Source organism: Pantherophis guttatus, chromosome 1, assembly GCF_059756535.1.
Source record: "Pantherophis guttatus breed Tessera chromosome 1, ASM5975653v1, whole genome shotgun sequence".
Taxonomy (NCBI): domain Eukaryota; kingdom Metazoa; phylum Chordata; class Lepidosauria; order Squamata; family Colubridae; genus Pantherophis; species Pantherophis guttatus.
The window spans coordinates 28,615,531-28,639,598 of NC_142063.1; the positions used below are offsets into that span (position 1 = coordinate 28,615,531).

Consider the following 24,068-nt stretch of genomic DNA (forward strand, 5'->3'; position numbering starts at 1 on the left):
ATAAACCTTGGAGGAAGACAGTGATAAACTGCTTCTAAATTGTGCCAAAAAAATAACATGGACATGTCCATGTAGCTTCAGTTTAGAAGAGAATTTGATTTGGTTACCCTGCTAAATTTTGCTATTTTAGTAGAGGCTCCTTTCCTTTTCCACATTTAAAGCCTTGTGCTGAGGAGACCATAGCTGAAATTGTGCCTGTCCCTGGGGGTTGGGTGGGGTGGGGAGAATCAGTGGAAGAAATGGAGGGTTCTTTTAAAGAGATTCCAAGAAAGAAAAAGAAAAAAAGCCAAAATGAGGACGTTATAGTCATCTAGATTACACCTAGATGACATGAGGGAGTTTGACATCCTGCTCCTTTTATCTAGTGATGTATTTAGATAAATGGATCATATGGCGAGCTTCATTTTTTAAAAGCTTCCGATCTCCATCAATCCAATATAGTACAAGTCGGGAAGCTATCTTAACTGTGACTCTTAAGTTTCAGTCAAAATGAATCATGCTCTCTTATCCCAGATTAGAACTGTTCTTTAGAAATGCATGCATATTTGGACATATGAAGAAAGAAAAATACCATTAGCTAAGCAAAACATAGTTCTGTGTGCAGATCAGTGGAATTCCCTTTTCTGTCCAAACTTTAAAGACCACTGAATTCTGTATCCGTAGTTACCAAAATTGAAGGAATACTCTTTTTAGTAAAGGCAAAAGCTTCTCTTTTCTTAGCAAAAGAAAAAGAATGAGCAGAATCCTGATAGAGGAGTGGTTGAGCCCACCTGCAGCTCTCAAAGCACATGGCGGAATCAGATCAGTTCTTTTAAGAAAAACAATTATAAATGTAAATATAAGGATATAAATTTCAGGTTGCAATCCTGATGCCCAGGGGCTTAAGGATGCTCACATAAATAGCAATAGCACTTAGACATTAGGGCCTGGTGGCTCAGCAGACTAAGCATTATGATTAACACCAGCTGTCTGCAATTACTGTAAGTTCGAATCTCACCAGGCTCAAGGTTGACTCAGCCTTCCATCCTTTCAAAGGTAGATGAAATGAGGACCCAGTTTGTGGGGGCAATAAGCTGACTTTGTATAAATATACAAAAGTATGAAGGCTATTGCTTAACGCATTGTAAGCCGCCCTGAGTCTCCGGAGAAGGGCGGCATATAAATCAATTTTTTTAAAAAAGACTTATATACCACTTTACAGTGCTTCACAGCCCTCTCTAAGCGGTTTACATAATCAGCATATTGTCCCCAACAATTTTGGGTCCTCATTTTACCCACCTCAGAAGGATGGAAGGCTGAGTCAACCTTGAGCCTGGTGAGTTTTGAACTGTCAAATTGCAGGCAGCAGAAGTAGCCTGCAGTACTGCACTCTAACCACTGCGCCACTGAGGCTCATCCTAGCTGTTCTCATGGATCAACTAAGTGGGCCTTATCTTTCATAGAAAACAAACTTTCATAGAAAACAAGCTTTTGTCCATCATCTTTCGTAGAAAAGCCCAGTTTGGAAAGATGCTCACCTGTCTGGGAAAAAGAAAGAGAGAGATTGAAACTGATTACATTTTCACTCTTCTTTTCCTCTGAAGAATGTTAATGGGCTCATATAAAGCCCACAGGGTCTTCAAGGCAAGGAGAACAAAGAAGTAGTTTCTGTACAGGATGCTTGCTATCCATATGAGATAAAAGGTTGATATCCGGGAGGAGGGGCCGATAATTTTGACAGGTATCCAGGACTACAGTTATGCAGTAAGTGCTGCACTTGTGATTCCAGATTTGTAACAGCTGAGTTATGTTAAAATTGTCCCAAAGTATAAATCCATATTGCTAGATCTTGAAAAATGAAGTAAAAATAAAACCCAAGACCATAGGCCAGGCTAGATTAAAGTTACTACATTCCTACTTTAGAGCACATGTAGTTTGGATATCTTAGTTGCAGATTTAACTGGGATTTTCATCAGAAAAAAAAAATGATTTATTTTTCAGTGAATAAATTGTGAATGATGGACCAGATTTGTTTAATGGCTGACTCCATGTTATAAACAATCTTACATATAGCTCACAACTGCATTATAATGTCACTGTGTTTCATCATTTGAAGTAATGGTGATGGCTATGATTCTTGATCCACATATCCTTTAAGTGAGCAGTGTCTTGAAATATGCCTCAGAATTTTGAACATAGATTCTCTGTGCAGAAATGATAACCAAACCCTAGATAGTAAAAATGAATGTCAGCCATAGAGGAAAGTTGAGGAATCTTTCTTCCATATTTAAACTAGTTTAGAAAAACAACTAATTTATCTTTTCCAGATAATATGATTTTCTAAAAATGTAGTTTTATTCCTATAATTCTTTTTAATCAAGTCTCTTCTTCCTCCTCAACTAAGAACATTGTCTTTTTATAAAGGAACTATGTATTCATTTAATCAGCTAAATTGATTCTTCCAAATTGTTTGCTTCTCAGCATTCTCTTTCACGAACCAATTTCAGATCCTGGCAGATAAAATATAATGGCAGCTGTCTTGTTTACAGGGTGACATCACTTCCATCCCGGAGCTGGCAGACTACATTAAAGTGTTCAAGTAAGTACTGTCTGGAAATCTGGAAGAAACAGCACAAATCAATAAGCTTTATAATAAATAAATAGGTTATAATAAATGCTTATCTCTTAGTGTCTAGAGCAAGGTTTCTCAACCTTGACAACTTTAAAATGTGTGGCTAGAGAATTCTGAGAATTGAAGTCCACACATCCTAAAATTCCCAAGTAAAAAAACTCTTTTTAAAAAAATTAGACACTTTAAAATCTTCCCACTCCTTTCTTGAATTTTTCTTAAATTGCAGGGCTAAACCTGAAAATACATGAAGTCCGAAGAGTAACTGTGCTTCAGAAACTATGCTGTTTGTTTGTAATGACTAGAGAAACCTTTGCATATTGATTTAATTTACATTGTTCGGAATTTTACTTTAGGTAATCAAATAACTGGAAAATATAAAAATGCAGTCATTTGTGATTTACTTGATTCCTGTGTGTCATTTCTTGCTCCTTTGATCAATAAGGAGTGAATGTCATTTTTCAATTCCTAAAGACAGTGATTGGGGCTGGCATTTTCTCCAGTTACCCTAGAACAGAGGTATCCAACCTTGGCAGCTTTAAAACCTCTGGACTTCAACTCCCAGAATCCTCCATGCTGATTGGGGAATTCTACAAGTTGAAATCTTAAAGTTGCCAAGGTTGGATACCCTTGTCCTAAAAATAGGGATGATATTGCATAGTTTGAAGTATTATTCAAGTATCTTTCTTGGATTTCATGAGCATAAAGGTAAAGGTAAAGGTTCCCCTCGCACATATGTGCTAGTCGTTCCCGGCTCTAGGGGGCGGTGCTCATCTCCATTTCAAAGCTGAAGAGCCAGCGCTGTCCGAAGACGTCTCTGTGGTCATGTGGCCGGCATGACTAAATGCCAAAGGCGCATGGAACACTATTATCTTTCCACCAAAGGCGGTCCCTATTTTTCTACTTGCATTTTTTATGTGTTTTCGAACTGCTAGGTTGGCAGAAGCTGGGATTAGTAACGGGGTGAGCTCCCGTTATGCGGCACTAGGGATGAGCATATAGATAGCATAATAGATAGATAGATAGATAGATAGATAGATAGATAGATAGATAGATAGATAGATAGATAAGAGTCCAGTTAATCACTGGATACTGCCAGAAAAGACAAGCTTTAGACTAATTTTGCTGCTCTTTAATCAGGTTTGTTTTTACTTTTAAATAAGACTTTTCTTGAGGGGAAAAAAAATAGGAAGAATATTATCTTGGATCTGGACATGTGAAAACTAGAAACAGTTGTGTCTGGATTTGGGTTAATATTTTGGCAGGCTTAGCTGTGTTACAAATGAATACCCCACCATACTACGGATATGAGATGAATTTTGGAACTGGTACAAAGACGTGTTGAATTTTGCAGAATTGACAGGAAGAACAGTTGAAAGGAAATAGCATAGAAACTATCGGTACTTTTGAGAAGAATTACAAAATGGCTTTGTCAGCCTTTGGTACCATATAGGCAATTCTTTCTCTTTTCTGTTTTCTTTAATAAGTAGGGAAAATATACTTGCTCTCCCATTTATTAGTAAGCACTTCCTTTTGATAACTCTATTACATAATTTATCACTTTTTAGAACTGTAGTTTTAAGATAGATCTTATTTTAAGGCACTTTGAATGATGGGCTTGAATAATGATTTGATTTCTAATTGCTTAACCACCAGTTCTGGCAAGTTCTTCTCTGTACTTAACCTATCTCAGTGGGCTTTTGTAGAGATGAATCCTCTGTACCAAAGAACCTGTGTTAGTTATGAAAGAGAAAGCAGCCTAAAATTCTGGTTCAGAGGAAAATCCCTGCATATATCACATATTGAGGCACAAAATAAGTCTATTTTTCTTATAAACAATAACATTTTGCAAACTTCCTGTCCTCCAGAAAATATTTTCATACTGCTTTATCTATCAAGGATTTCCTGTACATCTGCAATAGCATTCTAGAATGCATTGGGGACACTGTTAGTTTTTTTAAAATGCTGCTCTTGGGTTTTGAAGCTCAGGTGTTTATTAACTCATACAACCTGGGGGGAAAAATCAGCCTATAACCATGATGGCGAACCTATGGCACATGGAGCCATATCGGTGGGCACGTGAGCTCAGCTCCGGCGAGCATGTGCGCACTGGCCAGCTGATTTTTGGACCTTCTGGGCTCACAGGAGGTCAGGAAACACAGTGCTTCCAGGCACCGGAAGGCCTCCAGGGAGGTGGGGAAGGCCAGTTTTTCACTCTCCCCAGGCTCCAGAGTCTTACTAGGAGCCTGGGGAGGGCAAAAATGCCCCCCCCCGGGAGGCCCTCCGGAGCCCGGAAATGACCCGTTTGCTGACTTGCGGCCCCACCGGAGGTTGGGAAACAGGCTGTTTCTGGCCTCCAGAGAGCTTCTGGTGGGGTGGGGAAGGCCGTTTTCGCCCTCCCCAGACTCCTAGAAAGGCTCTGGAGCCTGGGGAGAGCGAAAAACGGGCCTACCGGGCCCACTGTGCCATCACGTGCCAAAAGCAGGGGGAACACAGGAGGATCATGCACGCATGCCCGGGGGGGCACATAGAATTATGGGTGTGGGCGCACACACACATGTGACACCCCCCCGCACTCCCCCTGCTTTTGGCACGCAATGGCAAAAAGGTTAGCCATCACTGGCCTATAATATGCGACTCAGTTTTGCTGTAGCTGTGTGTTGCATAGAGCAGGGGCGTCAAACTGACGGCCCGCAGGCCAGATGCGTCACATGCAGGCCACACCCACCCCAGCTTTGCAAATGGGAAAAACATTGCAAAATGTCACGTTACAACAATGTGACATGGCAAGTTTGGCACCCATGGCATAGAGAAACAATAACTGTAAGCAACCTGCAGTTGTATAACATGATTGTTATCCCCATGAATAATGTCTCCTCTATACAGATGGAGTGAGATCTTTTAAATGGAGCAGTGACCCTGGGAACCTTTACCACTTATTGGCTGGTGTATCACTTGTGGCCAATTTCAGTAATAAGCTATACTAGCAATAATCACTCATGCACTTTTTGCCTTGAGACTAAACTATAATTTGCTCTACATGGGGCTGAAGGAACCAGCTCATATAAATCACTTTGCGCTAAATCAAGAATCTGTGACCCTTCTGATTGTGCTAAAGACTAGTTCCCAGCAGCATCCCCCATCTTTGACCATATTAACTAGGCAACTAAGCATTGTGATTCAGCAGCAGCCAGAAGACCACAAGTTTGTGTGCGGGCAATAGATGAGAAGCTGTTGCAAATGTACCTCCATTTCATTCAGTGGTAGTAATAGTGTACTACTTTACAGGCCAAAGAAGCTAACACTGAAGGGTTATAAGCAGTATTGGTGTACCTTCAAAGACACATCTATCTCCTGTTTCAAAAGTAAAGAAGAATCTAACGGGACCCCAGCTCATCAGATGAATTTGAGAGGTAACAGAGCAAATGCAGTTTTGGTGATCTTCTCATCTCTCCATGATTGAGCTGTATTTTAAATTTGCTTATTTTGACATTTCTCTGACCTTGCGATGAGATGCAAATATTTTCATACATGGTATTACTCCAGAATGACTCTGCATCAATCATTCACTTGCTGAAAGGCAGGATTTCTTTCACACTAAATTCTGGGGACCATCAGAATTAGTAGAGTGTCACTTTGTTTTTTGTGACACAACCAGGGAACTGAGGGATGAAGGGATTGAAATATTTTGTGGAGCTACATGTTCCTTCCACAAGCATAACCCCACCCCCCAAGAGGACTGCTGATGGCTTAATGGCAAAACTAGATGCAGGATTCTTTGATTTGGCAAAATGTTGCCTAATTGCATAATGTCTGTATTTGTTCAATATAATATACTGTATAAAGTACAAATAAAATGAAAGTGAGAACCAAATAAATGACTTTAGCTCAAAAATTAGGAAAATTTTATTAACCAATAGAATATCCTTTTTAAAATATATTTTCCTCCCTCTGCATTAGTGTGCTGAGCGCACACACACGTGCCCACACAACTTTATTCAGATGGGGACAAGGAATTTATGCTGTATAGGACATTCCTCTGGCTACCAGCTCTGTTTGTATTCCACAATAAGCTATTCCAGTTTAATGGATTGTGCAATAGGCACTACTGACATTCGCTTTTAAAGCCTTCAAGGCAGAAACAGAAAGGCTGCCAGATGACTTCAGACTATAACTATGAACTGGAGAAAAGAAGCATGGAATACCTTTTTCGGAGCTTTTTAACAAAACTGTTGATGATGGAATTTTAAAAGAATTCTGCTGGGAGAGCTGAAATAAAGCTGAAATTGTTTCCAAGAAAATGAGTTATTTTAAAAAATATATCATTGTCCTTTATAAAAGGTTGCATTAAAAATCCTATATCACTGTTCTGAACATTATGTTTCCATTATCCAGTATCCATTAATTTTCTTTGACTATTGACCATGGAGTAGCCCTCAAAAATGCTGGTTTAATTTCCTGAATTTGGTAGAAAAACACCTCAAATGAAAGAATAATAAAAAAGTTTTATCTTCCCATTTATAGTTATCTGTGACGGGTGCTGTTTGGATTTAGCAGGTCCCAGTTTCAAGAATAATTTACTATGCTTATGTTAACATATTAATTAGTTAATAATCAGTGTACAATGTCTATGGAGATTCTCAATCATCCAGGTCATGGTTGTCCGAAAGATGCTTTTCCAAAAAAGTGGGAGAGGCCAAAATAAGAGGCCTCCTCTGCCTAGACAAGCTGGCTACTTCAAAAATGCAAGCATGGTCAGGTATGCCAAGCTCAGATCTCTCTGTCCAGATAAGCCAACTTCTCCTGAGCAGGAAAAATATGAATTTCTAGCTTAGTGGTAATGAAGGTGACAATTTAATAACGTATACTTGTGAACACAGGAATAATCAGCTAGATCAGGGGGGCCCAACCCCTGGTCTGCAGCCTGTTGGGAACCAGGCCATGGAAGCGGTGGGTGAGCATGTGATTGTGTGAAGCTCCATTTGCGTGTGAAACCAATCCCTTCCCCCCACCTCGCTGCCACACCACTGCCAGTTCATGGAGCCGGAAAGGTTGGGGACCAATGAGCTAGATAATACAGGGACTTTGCTTAGATGAAACTATTCCCCAAAGAGTCTAAAATCCCATTTAATTCAAATTCTAATTACATTCAAATTCCCCCTGGAAGCACTTTTGATTTCAGTGGAACACATTCAGATATATATATAAAGAATTCATGATCGATATAATATTTATGTGACATTTAAGACTGCATTCAAATGAATACAGACCTGACTGATACACACCCAGTCCTACAATATATTTGGTATCAGGAACCTCTTTTGTGGCTCTTCAGTCTGTTACAAAGCTAATGTTTCCAATCAAGGTGATATTTTGATGCAATTCCCATGTTATGGTGATATTATAGAAAATCTATGTTGCTTCAGAAGTGAAAAGAACAAATATCTTTTCAGCACTTAGATTTTGGTGGATGTCTGTGCTGATCAAGGAAAAATTTTGATACTTTGATGGGTAAATATAGATTTGGATTATAAAAACTTTTCAAATTATCAATTTGGGGCAATTTATTCACTAAACATTAAAAATCACTTGTCAAATGGGCAGCTACATACTGTAAATTTGATTGAACAAATACACACAAAAATGTATATTCAGGCAATTGAAATTTGATAATGCTGTTTTTTATTAAAACAAATAGCACTAGGTTAATAGGTAGGTATGTTTTTTTCTTAGTTAAAATGAAATGGTTGGAAGATATTCAAGTCTAAAAGGAGAAATCTACCCATATGTGCCTTTTGTCCCATCCTCATATTTATGAAATACATGATATTTACATCTTCTTTTATTATAGGGTGTGAGGTAACTCCTGACGTCAACATATCTGGTCAGAAATTTAACATAAAGCTTCTGATTCCTGTTGCTGAAGGCATGAATGAAATTTGGCTCCGTTGTGATAATGTAAGTTTACATGAAATGTCAGCCAAAGTCAGTTGGCTGTAGCTGATTGTGCAGCAAGAACTGAAGTGTGCATCAATTCTTTCCTGGAATCCACAGATATCTGAAACTAGCCTTGTATAGAATATTATTAAGAAGAATATAAGCAGGGCCAGTAATAAAATAGGTTGCTTTTCTTTATAGCAAACTCAGCTTAATTCTTCTCAATCCTAATATGAAGCAATTTGAGGCGAAGTATCCTCAGTAAAATGATGATATCCAAATCCCTGCAAAGAGATGCAGTGGACATCTTGAGGGCTGGAGGCTATGAGAGATTGGATGGAACAGGCTCCAATTGAAGCCCAGATAGATGGACCCACAGTTTCTGCAGTCTGTTCCAGGCAGTTCAGATTTCAGCTTGAGGTGAGATGGCACTTTCCTGAAGGAGCAAGTATGCAATCTGGATATCCTGGACTTGCCATATTTTATCAGCAGGTGAAAGAAAGCTCTGGCCAGTGTTGTCTGATCTGCCAATTATGACATTTCCTGGACACTGACTGTAGTCCTTTTTATTTTGCCCTGCTTACCAGGACTAACTGGTATAGCAGAATGACCACTACATTGTAGAAGGCTACACTGGTTGCCACTTTGCTTCCTGGCAAAATTCAAGGTATTGATAATCACCTACAAAGTCTTTTATGGTTCAGGCCCTTGTTACCTTCAAAGCCATAAGTTCCAGGTAGCATCTACCTGCCTAATACATGCAAGCTCAGACAAGTCCTGATCTCCCAGGAGGAAAGGAGAAGGCTAGTCTTTTCGGACATGGTCATCTGCTTTTAAGCAGCTTGTCTCCAAAGAAAGGATACCCCCTGCTATCATTCCAAAAGGCAATTAAGATACCATTAGTTAAGTGAATATTTGCATGTCATTCTTTGACCCCAATGGCCCTAACATATATACACGAATAAAGCCGACTTTAAATCAGCCTCCTCCAGAAGGTCATGTTGGAGAATGCATATCCTGGACTCAAAGCATATAGTATTTAAAGGTGACAACCAGCATTGTATGCCCTGAAAGATTACAGAACGAAAGGACTGGTGGAGATTGAATGTTTTTATGATCACATGGCACAACATATTGTTTGGATTTTGTAGCTCTCTAGCACTTTTCACTTTTTGAAAGAATATTGTGCAAAAAATACAAAATGTTCATATTGAACTGTAATTGTGCCCATGTAAGGATGGCTATAAACCATGAATTTTATCACATGATTCTAAGCGCACATGAACACCAAATCTGCAGTACTAATCAAAATCAAGGTTGAAAAGATGCATAAATTTGGTGTTTACATTAACTAGAATCAATATTTAAGTGCAACAGTTTTGAAACATGATCTGAAAATACCTATATAAACAAGTGAATGTTTTATCTTACAGTCACTTACATGACACATGTATTCTGTGTCTAAGATTGGGCTGTGCATCTTCTAACATGTTTGGGACTGCAGTTTTCCAGTATCCTTGGAGACACAATAAAATATGCCAAAAAGTCCATCCCAACAGGTGCTTTTTTTTCTTTTACACTGCAGGAAAAACAATATGCACATTGGATGGCAGCATGCCGGCTAGCCTCCAAGGGTAAAACCATGGCAGACAGTTCATATAATTTGGAAGTCCAGAACATCTTGTCTTTTCTGAAAATGCAGCATCTGAACCCAGATCCACAGATAATTACTGAGCAGATCACAACAGACATTAATCCAGAATGCTTGGTTTCTCCAAGATACCTGAAGAAGTATAAGAACAAGCAGGTACACATTTGGAATTACATTTTACTGAACGTTTTCTATGAAAAGTGAATGTGCAGGTATACAGAGGCCTTGTGGATGAATGGGGGAGAACAAGTCCAAAGCAGATAAAGGCCAGATATTGAAAAGAATTTGCACTCGCTTTGAAGGTTCAGATCCTTCACCTGTGAATCTTTCTAGTCTCACTATTGTTTGTGGAAATGCAAGTAGTCAAGGGTGCCTTTTGCCAAGTTTGGTTTGTATTTCAGCTAGGGACTATGTGATCCGTCCAGAAGTCATGCACATTCTAGTTACTTCTGACTATTATAACACAATCTGGTTGGGATACCTTTGGAGATGGCTTGAAATCTTCATTTGTTATGGAATGTGATGTCTTACATTTTTGTTGGAACATTAATTATGCTAATATATATTAGCTACACTAGCAGTACATTTTGGAGTTCAATTTAAAGTATTGGTTTTGGTCTTTGAATTTTGCAACAAATTATATTAAGGATTTGTGAATCATTAGTGCTTTAAGATCACATTCCGAAGACGTGCTTATTGACTTAATTGTTGAGGGTTCCAGAACTGAACCATATCTGGTTAACCATATTTCTCCATTTGAGGACACTTCTAAGAGGATTTTTTTTAAAAAAAACTTAATTTGTTAGCTCTTCCTTTTGGTAGAAACACCATTTGCTTTTGTATCCTTCAAAGTTTAATTATGGTTGATTTTTTTAAAAGGTGCATTTTTAATTTCTGAAACTACTTTGCATTGTTTTCATATGGTAAGTCCTTTGAAAAGAGCATGGCCTTAATAAACGGCTAGTAACTATATTAAAAGAATGAAATGAATGCTATCAAAATGACATCCTGCTTGTCTTCAGAGTTTTGAGCTATAAACTCACGTTACAACCATTATACAATGATTACTGATTATTTCCTTGCTGTTTTAGAGTTTTTACAACCCTATTGGGGTCAGAATCCTTTATGGGTTACTGTGAATTCAGGCAGTATTTACATTGATCTTCCTACTGTGGTGTGAATAGGATCAAGTCAGAGATGGAGGGCACCTTGGGACCCTGGTTGCACCTTCAGTCTGATATTTTGTGGGTTTTTAAGTACCTTCTGGTCATGAACCCATTGCTTATTTCATCCATAGAACAATTTAGTTGGCACGATGAAACAGGATGAAGCATCAGGTGAAAACTGGCCTCAGGGAGCACAGCAGCCAGTTTAGGGCGATCATTACAGGGTAGCAAGAAGATGCAAGCAATTCCAACTCTTTCCTGCCCTCTAGTAATCATCTGGAGTTTTGCAATCCAAATCCATTGATCCCAAAACTAAAATGACTTGCTGGTGCTGCTCTATCACTAAGAGATTGTCCCAATCTGCCACTGCTTCAGGGTTTTTTTTCCTGAGAATGAGTATTCGCAAGCCATAGGAACCAGAGAAGGTCTTCTCCCTCGAATACAGCCACTGAGTCTTTAACTGATGAGCAACATTGGAATGGACAGGGTGGATTTGGAAGTTTGTCTGGAGGCCTGGAAAGTGTTAATTAACACCGTAAATTTGAAAAAAAAAATGCTTTGCTGTTTAATACATTTCCTAGTAACTCATAGACGTATATTAAAATAAAGCTAATTGATTTGGCTGAATTTTCAATCTTAACAGAAACACAGAATGGGTTAGAACAGTGTTTCTAAATCTCAGCAACTTTAAGATATATGAACTTCAGTTCCCAGAATTCCCCAGATGGCATTCTTTAAGTGCATACATCTTAAAAGCTGCTGAGTCTGAGAAACACCGGCCTACAAGATACCTTGGAGATAATCTGTTCCAATCCCTTCCGAGCAGAGGAATCCACAGATCCCTGACAATCTGCCATCCAGCCTTTATTTAAAGTCCACCCCACCCCCCACCCCCAAACAAAGGAGAACCCATCATCTCCTTATACAGTCTGTCCATTGTCGAATGCTTCTTACTGTTAGGAAATACTTCCTGATGTTCAACCAAAATCTACCTGCTTGTAATTTAAACCCATTATTTTTCATCTGGTCTGAAAAAATTCTGAACAATTCTGCTCTGATCCTCACAACATCCCTTCTTTTTTGGTTCAAGCTGGTTCACAAAACAATTCCATATACAGTACAAGACAGTCCTTCAGGGTTCTTTAACATGAAGCACAAAATTGTCATGTGCCAGGTGACTTTCTTGCTCTGTTTGAAATCTTCATATCTGTTCCAGGTATGAGAATTATATTTTACCGAATTGGTAAAGATCAATGTTTGGGGTGGGGTGGGGAATCAATGAAAGGCAGTTGATATACTACCAATGAAAAATCAGTGATAAAAGGCAATATACTAGACTACAGTTTTTTCCTCTGCTCTTCCGAATACAAATTTGTTGATGAAGTCTTAAGGAAACTTTCTTCTCCAGCTTCTTTTCTACTTGTGGAATAACTCATTGTGAGCAGCTTTGCTTTTATCACAGTTCAATAGCGTGTCCAGTCCATTACTTTATTTTTCACATTTTTGAACTGCCCATTTGCCTCAGAAAGGGAAATCATGTGAGGCTCCACAGTCTCATCCTGAGATTATACAAGTATCTTCAGCTATAAGATTTGGAGAACGGGCAGGACTTCTAAGGTCTGAAAAGGTTATGTCAAATATGAACTTGGATCTTGGATCAATTATTTGAAGAATAAATGAATAGTTCTCCTTGGGATTCTTTTTCCCTCAGACTTTTTTATGACCTAATTTGCTAACTTGCTGACTGACATTATTTTAACAGTTATATGTTTTATTTATGACATGAAATTCTTATATCAGTATGCGATACAGTACTTGAATTTTTAAAAAGAAATGGAACCATCTGACCAAAAGTAAAAACGTAATTAAATGTTACACCATTGGATTTAGACGTTAAAACAAAAACCTAGTGGAATAAGTGGACTGGGTTTAATTTAGCTCAGTTCGTAATAATCTCCTGAAAATAATCATGTTATTGTCTTGAATACAATATTGCCAACATATTGTCTTTGAACACAATACATTTCATTTCTTACAAAATGGTTTTACTGGTTTTTATAGTGTGTTCCCTGCAAGGACCAATCTGATTCACACACTAAGATGTGTGTTTATTACTGCGGCAGTTATACATGTATTTTGTGTGTGTGTGTGCATGTGCGGGGATATTTAATATGAAGTGTTTATTTACCTCCTTTAAGAAAACCTAGGGGGTTGTGCCAAGGCACTGTTATTCCTGCACATGCATGTGGCATGGGGGCAGTGTGATGGTATGAAGGAAATCTGCTTTTGTGGAATTTGTAGAATGCAGGGAACGTTCAGAAGCAAGAGACGATGTTGCTGCTTCCAGACTAGCAGTCCACTGATGTAAAAATATATCAACCAATAAAAGATGAGCCATTTTTAATGTGCTTTGGCCTATTCTGAGCCAAGAAACTTCTCTATTGTTTCTACTGTAATCTGAATACAGGCAATCCTCAGTCCATGACACACAATGGAGTCCAAAATTTCTGTTGCTAACCAAGACATTTGTTAAGTGAGTTTTGCCCCATTGTGTGACCTTTCTTGCCACAGCTGTTAAGTGAATCACTGCAGTTTTTTAAAGTGAATTACGTGATCATTAAGGAACTTTGTTTTCTCCCATTGACTTTGCTTGTCAGAAGCCGGCTGGGAAATAATGTCACATGACTCTGGGACAGTGCAACTATCATAAATACAGTACATGCCTGTTGATAGGCACCCAAATTTTGAATTTTATGCTACAACAGTTGTAAGTGTAAAAAACGGTCATAAGTAACTTTTTCCATGCTGTTGTAACTTCAAATGGTCACTAAACGAATGCTTATAAGTCAAGAACTGTTTGTAACAAATGATTCTTTTATAAATATAAGCTATAACATAATTGTTTGCATTCAGTTTCGTTCTGATTTCCCACTTTCAATCAATTTTGGGGTTATTGTCCATAATAAAGTATGTTTCTTCATAACTTTTGTTATTCCCCCTCCCTCTTTTTTTGGTATAGTACTGTCATTATATTGTACTTGATGCTTCATATAATTTTAACAGGCCTCTGTAGCCCAGTGCTACAAAACTTTCAGTGTCTCTTCCTGCAACCGACCCACATGGCTACTTTCTGGAAATGCTTAGAGGTTTTACTTGATTATGGAATATTTTTTTTTGTCTGAATTTTGGTTCATCTAGAAATGTGTGTTATATTAAGCAGGAAATAACCGATAATTCAACTGAAATTTATTTTCTTCTGATTTGAGGGCGGTTTATATTACCTTATTTTTGTATTTCCATTTGAACTATGAAATTAACCAGGATAAACACTAAAGAGGATGTCACTTTTCCATGGAGAAAGACCCAAATTGCTTTCAGATATTCTAGGGCAGCTTCCCCAACTTCCTGGCATCTCGATTTCTTATCATCAAGAACCATCATAGTCATGCTGAATAGAAATTATGAGAAATGCAGTCCAAATTGTCTGGAGCACCGTTTCTCAACTTTGGCCACTTGAAGATTGGGTGGACTTCAACTCCCAGAATTCCCTAGCCAGACTTGCCATCCATCTTTAAGTAGCCAAGATTGAGAAACGCTGGCTCGGAGGAACTGAGTTAGGGAAGCATACCTGGAATTAGCATCTTGCTATGCTTCTTTTTGCTTCCCCCTCCCCCACATGTTTTTCCATTTTCATATTCATTTCTTGCTACTTTTTCTCCCCATGAAAGATTTGGGGATTTTTAAAAAAAATTGGTTTCACTGTTGATAATTTGCACATTTTCCTTCCTTTGCTTTAATGCCATTTTTCTGATTGCCTTTTTTTTTTTCTCTGCTTCCTTTTCTTTTCTTCGCATTTGTCCTCTGCAGCCAGGCTATATAAGAGACTTGGTAAGTGACAGTAAACCTAAAATAAACAAGCATGAAGACTTTGCTGTTTTATTAATATAACCTTGAAGAGATGCATATCAAGAGACAAAGTATATATTGAGCAATAAGTATTTTGGAGTAACATTGGGCCATAATGTTGTAAATAAGACATAATGGAATTATCTGGTTTCCTTGAACAATGTCTACTAATCTTTTCTTCTGGAACAGAAGTGTGCTATGTTTTTTTATGTGATGCACCTTTTGTTTTGTTGCCTTCTTGTCTCAACTTCTTTCCGACCCTGGCATAAATTTCTTCACATATTGCATTATTAATTTACAGAAATCCTAGCGCAAGATGTGATAATGGGCATAAAATTATTAACTATATATAAGTGCTATCTGCCAAACAAATTCTGCTCATTTCAGAGATAGCAAAGTTCTAAATAATAACTGATGGAGAACAAGTTTGTGGCTATCATATCCTTCTTATGTGAATCATTTACACTAATCTGGTTGGTTGCTGCTGAGAACAGGATACTAAACTAGATAGAGGTTTAGACTGATGGAAAGGGGCCACTTATTTTTACATTCTAGCTGAGCAGTTCAATGAAAAACTGACAGTTCTAGTGCAACTGTTTTAAGTTCAGAAGACCTAAAAGGAGCTAACTATAATTTGCAGCCATTTCTATTTCTGCAGTACATTGCTTATATATCTCCCATGGTTTCTTATGTGCTTTTACCATTTTTAATCTACATTAAATTTTAAAGTCTTAACCCAGGGGATGGAATCAATGAGAAATAAACAAATGATCCATTTGTAGACCAAAAAAAAAAACAAACGATAAAAATCATGACAGAAGAAGAGAAAAATGAACATTTTGAGGTTAGGAATCAAACATGTGCAGCCATAGTAGATTATAATTTATTTATTTATTTTATGCAATTTATATGCCGCCCTATCTCCGAGGACTCAGGGCGGCTCACAACAGTAAAATGCATAAGTCCTATTAAAATGATATAGAATTAAAACCCAGTTTAAAACCAGTTTAAAATTCATTAAAAAAAAAAACCCATCAGTCCAGGCTACGGAACAACCAGGTCTTCAACTCGCGGTGGAACGAGCGAAGGTTAGGGGCCATCCAGAGCTCCAACGGAAGTTGGTTCCAGAGGGTGGGTGTGCCCACAGAGAAAGCTCTCCCCCTGGGGGTCGCCAGCCGACACTGTCTGGCCGACGGCACCCTGAGGAAGCCCTGTCTGTGGGAATGCACCGGGCGATTGGGGATTGTCGCTAGCTGCAGGGGGTCCGACAGGTATCCTGGGCCTAGGCCATGAAGGACTTTATAGGTGATAACCAGCACCTTGAACCTCACCCGAAGGGCAACCGGTAACCAATGCAAGCCGCACAGGAGGGGTGTAACATGGGTGTGTCGGGACGCTCCCATCACAACCCGTGCGGCCGCATTTTGCACCAGCTGAAGCCTTCGAGTGGTCTTCAAAGGCAGCCCTAGGTAGAGAGTGTTGCAGTAGTCAAGACGGGAGGTGACCGGCGCATGAGTAACAGTGCGTAGGGCATCTTGGTCCAAGTAAGGGCGCAACTGTCGCACAAAGTGAACGTGGGCAAATGCCCCCCTGGTCACGGTCGTCACATGGTCTTCCAGAGACAACCGTGAATCCAGGAGGACTCCCAGGTTGCGGGCCCTATCCACAGGGGGTAACACCTCACCCCCGATGGAACATCTTGATCGGAAAAAGATGCCAGTACCCACAGCCACTCGGTCTTGGCAGGGTTGAGTCGAGGCCTGTTCCTCCCCATCCAGGTCCATACTGCTTCCAGGCAACGGGACATCACGTCGAGGGCATCACTGGGCTGGTTTGGGATGGATATAAAAAGCTGGGTATCATCAGCGTACTGATGATACCGCACCCCAAAACCACGGAGGACTTCCCAAGCGGCTTCATATAGATGTTGAACAGAAGAGGCGAGAGAACCGACCCCTGGGGCACCCCACAAGTGAGGGGCCTCATAGCCGACCTCTGCCCCACTGCCAACACTGCTTGCATACGGCCTGAGAGATAGGAGGAGAACCACTGTAAAACGGTGCCTCCCACTCCCAACCCCTCAAGCTGTCGCAGCAAGATACCATGGTCGATGGTATCAAACACCGCCGAAAGATCCAAGAGGACCAGAACAGAGGAATGTCCCCTGTCCCGAGCCCTCCAAAGATCATCCACCAGTGTGACCAATGCCATCTCCGTGCTTTACCCTGGCCTGAAACCCGATTGGTACGGATCCAGGTAGATTATAATTAGAGAAGATGAAGCCAATCTTTTCCTACTTGGATCCAAGAAGGCAGGAGGCAGACAATGAGCAAACTTCAGATTCCTCAGGGCAGAAAGTCTAATTTTGCGCAAAGTATCCAGACCCAACTCCTGTAGTAATTATTGCTGGAAAGGAAGGTTCTTTGCCAGATCATACTGTACTTGTCAGAAAGTTTGTTATTTTTTGTAGGTGAGTGAAAACTTGTTCAGTCCATTATTAATACCTTTTGAATGAATGTAGAATGAGGATAAAAATGGTTTTTTTCCCCCTTCCTATGCATACCTACCAACCAGAGGTGGGTTTCAGCAGGTTCTGACCGGTTCTGGAGAACCGGTAGTGGAAATTATGAGTAATTCAGAAAACAGGTAGTAAAAATTCTGACTGGCCCCGCCCCATCTATTCTCTGCCTCCCAAATCCCAGCTGATCGGGAGGAAATGAGGATTTTGCAGTAACCTTCCCCTGGATTGGAGAGGGAATGGAGATTTTACAGTATCCTTCCCCTGGAGTGGAGTGGGAATGGAGATTTTACAGTATCCTTCCCCTGCCATGCCCACCAAGCCACGCCCACCAAGCCACATGCACAGAACCGGTAGTAAAAAATTTTGAAACCCACCACTGCCACCAACCCGTTTATCCATCTATTGGAACAAAAATTTTCTTCAAATGCATTTTGCATTTGTTTGGGAGCTGGAATTTACATGGTTGGCTTTTTATGGATTAGGACAGAAAGGATAAAAAGGAATGGACAGGAGGAAGAATCAAAGACTGTGTTGGCATATGCTACATTTTCGATGAACTTATGAGTTGCCTGATGCCTAATTTTCTTGGTTTGCATGATTAACCACATGCTAGATTACAATATCTTTGGCTATTTGTGATTCTGAGTATGATGCAGACACAGTTACAGGGAAAAGGAAAGGGAACAGCATACTGACTACATTTGCCCAAAGTTCCTGTTTGAATCCAGAAACACACATGTGCATGCACACAGTTTCTTCTTCTTCTAATTCAAGTGGGGAGAAAATAATTTGTTTTCCTGATATTTTAAATAACATTCAGGAAGCCAAATTCTTGCCACATTTGTTATAAAAATATGTGTGGTTGTGCTTGCTGTAGGGAATACATTATCTTTTAACTACCATACCATTTTTGTAGTTCTAATTCTGCAAATAGCTGATCTTTGTAGTTTACTCTACTATCTTTTGTACATTAAGGCCAATTCTTCATTAGAAGGAAGAGAAGTTGAAGTTGCATAATCCCAGATAGTTCTCATCCCATGAAACCTCTTCCTCCCATTTCACATGATATATCGATGTTACAGCTGTTCCTCTAAACATCCCATTTTTTGAAGGGACCTGAGATAAGCCCCAGTTTCAAGAAATGCACACGTAGAAGAAAATGTTCTCCAGTTAGTCTTAAACTAACAGTTAACAGAAGACAGAAAAGATGTTTCATAGGTTAAAGTTAGTGGAGTAGGGGGACTGAATAGTATTGAATCACCTCTTTTTTCTCCCTCATTTTTTTATCTCTCTCTTGGTACTGCTCTCTCTTCATTCCTTTATAAATCGTATCTGAAATTCAGATCAGTTGCCTCAAGTATTTCTGTGTCACCCTTACAGATCACTGCCCGGATCCTAGAGGCCCATCAGAATGTCGCTCAGATGAGCCTCATTGAAGCCAAAATGAGGTTTATTCAAGCTTGGCAGTCCTTACCAGAGTTCGGCATTACACACTTTATTGCAAGGTCTGTTGCTCCATAAATGTCCAGTCAAAAATTCCATGTGTCATCGTTTGCGCTATCATTTTTCTTTTCTGTGGGCAGTTACTAAAGGCTGAGATTCCTTGGGTCATGACAGCTAACCCAAGTATTGAATTGGGTGCATAGGTATTGAATTTTGCACAGCAAGTAAAGGGCACTTTACTACTCCAATTTGAATGAAGGGGAAAATGTTACTTTTTATCTTCTTAAAAAAAAACTAAAAATAATTCATAAATGGTTTATTATAAGAATGACTAAAATAAAAAGTAATATAGTACAGGATCCGAGTAATCTTATAGAGAGCCAATTTTCAAATGCAAACATGGTTTTCTGAGACAGCTGGTATATGTAAGATCTAAATTCAAAGGTTTAAAAATTCCGCAAATGTCTAACCTTACAGGAGCTTACTTGTTACAACTTGGCCTGACAGAAAATATTTAAAAAAACAAAAATCTTGATTTGACATACAACAAAGCAAGGATTCCTTAATATCTCTGTATGAGGCTGACCGATAAGTCATGTTATCATTAATGCAAAAGCAAGGTAGAACTAGTTGTGTAGAAGCTGAAAGCTTGCTTAAGGCTTATTCCTGTTGCAGTCACGCAAGGCCATGTGAATGCACACACAAGGAAACGATGTCTCAGAAGACCAATTATTCTTGAATGGCTTATGATTTGGGGACTTGAGTAAAACATTGCTGAAGATGTTCCTTGTAACATGCAAAAAATGCAGGTTCCAGGGTGGTAAGAAGGAAGAACTTATTGGAATTGCCTACAACCGGCTGATACGGATGGATGCTAGCACCAGTGATGCCATCAAGACATGGCGGTTCAGCAATATGAAACAGTGGAATGTGAATTGGGAAATAAAAATGGTAAGCAAGGACTTTCCCACAAAGTTTTCTGGACATGCTGAAATCTGGGACATTTCAATTAACTGAAATTTTTGGTTTAGGTTGTTTAAGGTATGAGATAGTATTTCTGCCTTCAGGCTTTGGTGATGTCGTTACTTTTATTTCTTGGGTATTTTTTTTTTCCTTCCTTCCTTCCTTCTTTCTTTCTTTAAAAAAAAAAAGCAAAACCACCTCGTATCTATTAGTAGCCCCTCTTAATTGTGAAGCTAATTGTGGGCCTTTGTTTTGTTATGAAGAAAGAAATGGGAAGAAGAGCATAACATCCCGATCTTTCTCAACTCACAAAAAGCAGGGTTGTTCTAAGTAAAGAAAGATCTTCTTATATCACACTCTTAGATAACATTTTGGAAATCCAGAACTTGGTAGATAAAAGAATTCATGTGACCCGTTGAAACAGCACTTACTAACTGATGATCTGACCATTTAATCAGTTTGTGTCTTATTGAAGGATGTGGTGTTCCCTTGATAAGAAAGCTGAATAATGAAATAGAAAGCTGCACAAAATCCTTCTAGCTTGGTAATCATAAGAAAAGATATAGTCAAATGAACTGCCTCTCAGAGAAATCTGATCCTATAATTTACAGTAACCTGTGGAATCCAGGAGGCTACATTCAGCTATAATAGGGGTATCAAACTCGATTTCATTGAGGGCCGCATCAGGCTTGTCGGATGCAGGGGTTGAGAGGGTGTGGCCAGGGTGGGCGTGGCAAACTCAACGTCACTTGTGTCGGGGGCGCCTGTGGTGCCCCGAGCGCTCTGCTAGAGAAAACAGGCTCCCAAGCTCTGTTTTTGGCTGCAACAGCTTCCTGCAACCCTCTGCCAGCAAAAACAGAGCTCGGGAGGGTCACATGCTCCATTTTCACTGGCAGAGGCACTGTGGGCGAGTCCTTCACTGTTTCCAGGGCAGCCCTGGAATCCACCCCATGGGCTGGATCTAGCCTCCCGGCCTTAAGTTTGACACCCCTGAGCTATAACATAACGGTATTTAACATTTCAAGTGTTGAACATACCATTGAACATATCTTACTAACATTATTTTTTTTGTAAAACAGGACCCTCAAAGAACTGGCTGGACTTAAAAGTCAGTTTCAAAGCAAGGATTTCCTTTTTGATTGCTAGGTTACACTGGCCGCAGTTTCCCCTGCGATTAAATCACTCTGGTCATCAGAAAACAATAAGGTCCCTTTTTTGGCTTTACATCTCAATCTCCTGTGGACATGAACCTTCTTATGCAGCAGCACCCACACTTCACAATATGCCAAGCCATTCAAACTGGGTAGGCTTTGTTAGCCTACTTTCATTCATCGTTCAGTGCCATGATCTGATCTATATACAATGGACATGAATTAATGTTAACTGTAATTTCGTAGTTCAAATGTCTTGGCAAACGTTGATAGTTGCATACACCCAACCCTCCTCTGTTTCTTGAGAATGGGCAAGGACAGAAGCTGCTCTGAGTTTATATTTATTGTAATATATTTATTCTTAATCTCTGTGTGAGCTTACTGAAAGTATTGAAGCTTTATAAATCATTTGCTGGATTTCTTGCACTTCTAGGTGACTGTAGAATTTGCAGATGACGTCCGAGTTTCTTTCATCTGCACCGAAGTGGATTGCAAAGTGGTGCATGAGTTTATTGGTGGCTACATTTTCCTGTCGACACGTGCAAAAGATCAGAATGAAAGCTTAGATGAAGAGATGTTCTACAAGCTTACCAGCGGCTGGGTCTGAGTTGGATGAGACTGCCTGTTCTACTGACATAAACTAAATGGTGATATTAATATTTAACTCAAAAGCTGTTCTTGGAAATATGCTGCTTAATCAAATTAAGCTTGAAGTGTATCTTTTTTTTTAATATGGAAACTTGCATTAGCAGATACATTTTTACCTGCGCTAAACAGCGCTTCCGTTAATCTGCTACGCAAAACCAAAACACAGCTCATGCCATGCCTAAGTTTGTGCCTCTTTCCCCTCTCTCAGCAAAATGAGGGGCTGATCAGGTTAATTTCTGACAAATGTAAGCTAACCAAATCATTTTTAAAACAAAATTAAAACTCTAAAGCCATTTAACTATTTAGATACCCAGGGCCTAATCTATATGAAGTGTATTTATCATGTTTAATGCATGTTTTATGAGATTTTATATATATTGTAATTATGTGTTCTTCCTTCCTATGTTTAAGGTAGAATTTTTGGAGTGCAATCCAGGAAGGTTTTCTTTCTTTCTTTCTTTCTTTCTTTCTTTCTTTCTTTCTTTCTTTCTTTCTTTCTTTCTTTCTTTCTTTCTTTCTTCTTTTCTTCCTTCCTTCCTTCCTTCCTTCCTCCCTCCCTCTTTCTTTCTCCCTCTCCCTCCCTCTCTCCCCCCTCTCTCTCCCTCCCTCCCCCTCCCCTTCTTCCCCATATATTTTAGTGGGGTTTGTGCCTGGGCTCTCCTATGCATCATGGTGCTTGGTGGACTGTGTCCTTTATGCCGTATGTTTTTTCACACTACATTAGCCTTTCTCATATTGCTGTTCCTCAGATGTTCTGTAACACAATTCCCAGAATTCCAAGCATTCTGATTTCGGTATTGGGAGTTGATGTCTAGGACATCTGGAAGCACCAACCTGAGATCTTAAGACATAATCAGGTCTGTTACAGGAGCCTGAAGGTTTTTTTGTAAAAACTAGCCTGAGTGGCCTTGACAAATACTGGCAAATTTGGTTCTAAATGTATCTGTTTTCCCCTTTGATAATCATTTCTGTGCTCTTTCCTGTCCTCTGTATTTTTTAACACTATATTGTATTACAAACACCTTTAGTATTCACCAGCATAGCCACTCTTTATCTAAGATGATATGCAAAATCTTTTCATAACAATATGAAGTAAAGGTCTATGAAGTATAAGAATTTTTGTTTTGTTTTATGTAACTAATGTAAAAAGAAAAACACAAATTTTATAAATGTGTACAGGTTTTTCTTTTAAAGCTAGCCTCACAAGCCAAAGTAGGAGGAATCGCAATAGTATCAAATATATTAGCCTTACAGTATATTTTTAATGTAAGTTAAGTTTCTGATTTTGTTACAGCTGTGCCACAAAGCCCTTAACAACAATTTACTTTGTTGCCTGAGTCTGGGGGGGGGCTGTCTCACTTTAAGATTAATGTTAGCCCCCAGGGATCCCCCAACACCAAGGGATAAAAATCAGTGTTGTCTTCAGTAGTCTAAGACATATGTACAAATGCATTGTATTTTAAATAAAGGTTGGATCTTTTATTTAACATTTAGTCTTTGTTTCAGTTTTTTGTTCTAGCCAGTGAAAATTCACCTATACATTGTTCATATGAATTCAGCTGATGTATTGCAGCATGTGGAATGTAGAATTGAATGTGGCATTATAAAGATATTAACTCGTGCTTGGCATAGCATTCATGCCCTAAAGCAGGGAAGGGTAGGAATTTGAGGCTAGGGTTGGAGGGCTGTATGTTCTCTATAGAAAGATCTAGAAGCCTCTGGAATTTCATAAGTAGTGGGAGGGTTAGACTATGAGGCACATTCACATATTCAGACAGGTAAACTGGGAGCAGAGAGACACTGGGGAACAATTTGACCAGGTAATGATAATCAGGATTACCATTTGTTCATTATGAATACTCAGCATTCATAATCCAGCATTCAGTCTGGATTCAGGAAAGAAATGCTTACCATTTGTGAGGAAGTCCATTCTTTAATATATGTAAAATTAAATATATTCCATCATCACTTTCAAAAAGGAAAGTCACATCAACCTTGACAAAACGCAAACTTGTTCTCCTTCCCATTCATCCCAAACCAAATTCAAATGGATTCAAGACCCTTCTTTTCCTTG

General features: G+C 39.2%; 1 protein-coding gene across 18 annotated transcripts in view; it reads left to right on the forward strand.

Moving 5' to 3' along the window:
* FERMT2 (FERM domain containing kindlin 2) overlaps positions 1 to 23,481 on the forward strand; it is a 74,672-nt gene extending 51,191 nt beyond the window's left edge. For 10 of the 18 annotated variants that reach the window (XM_034433368.3, XM_034433373.3, XM_034433370.3 and 7 more), the window contains 8 exons: positions 2,529 to 2,578; positions 5,897 to 6,021; positions 8,460 to 8,566; positions 10,131 to 10,352; positions 15,230 to 15,250; positions 19,170 to 19,294; positions 20,042 to 20,183; positions 21,780 to 23,481. In XM_034433368.3, coding sequence (XP_034289259.1) covers positions 2,529 to 2,578; positions 5,897 to 6,021; positions 8,460 to 8,566; positions 10,131 to 10,352; positions 15,230 to 15,250; positions 19,170 to 19,294; positions 20,042 to 20,183; positions 21,780 to 21,953 — 966 coding nt within the window. In that variant the 3' untranslated portion in view covers positions 21,954 to 23,481. The remainder of the gene's footprint in view (positions 1 to 2,528; positions 2,579 to 5,896; positions 6,022 to 8,459; positions 8,567 to 10,130; positions 10,353 to 15,229; positions 15,251 to 19,169; positions 19,295 to 20,041; positions 20,184 to 21,779) is intronic. The other 8 variants (XM_087881922.1, XM_034433371.3, XM_034433374.3 and 5 more) reach the window with 1 other exon arrangement.
* The last annotated feature ends 587 nt before the right edge of the window (positions 23,482 to 24,068 follow it).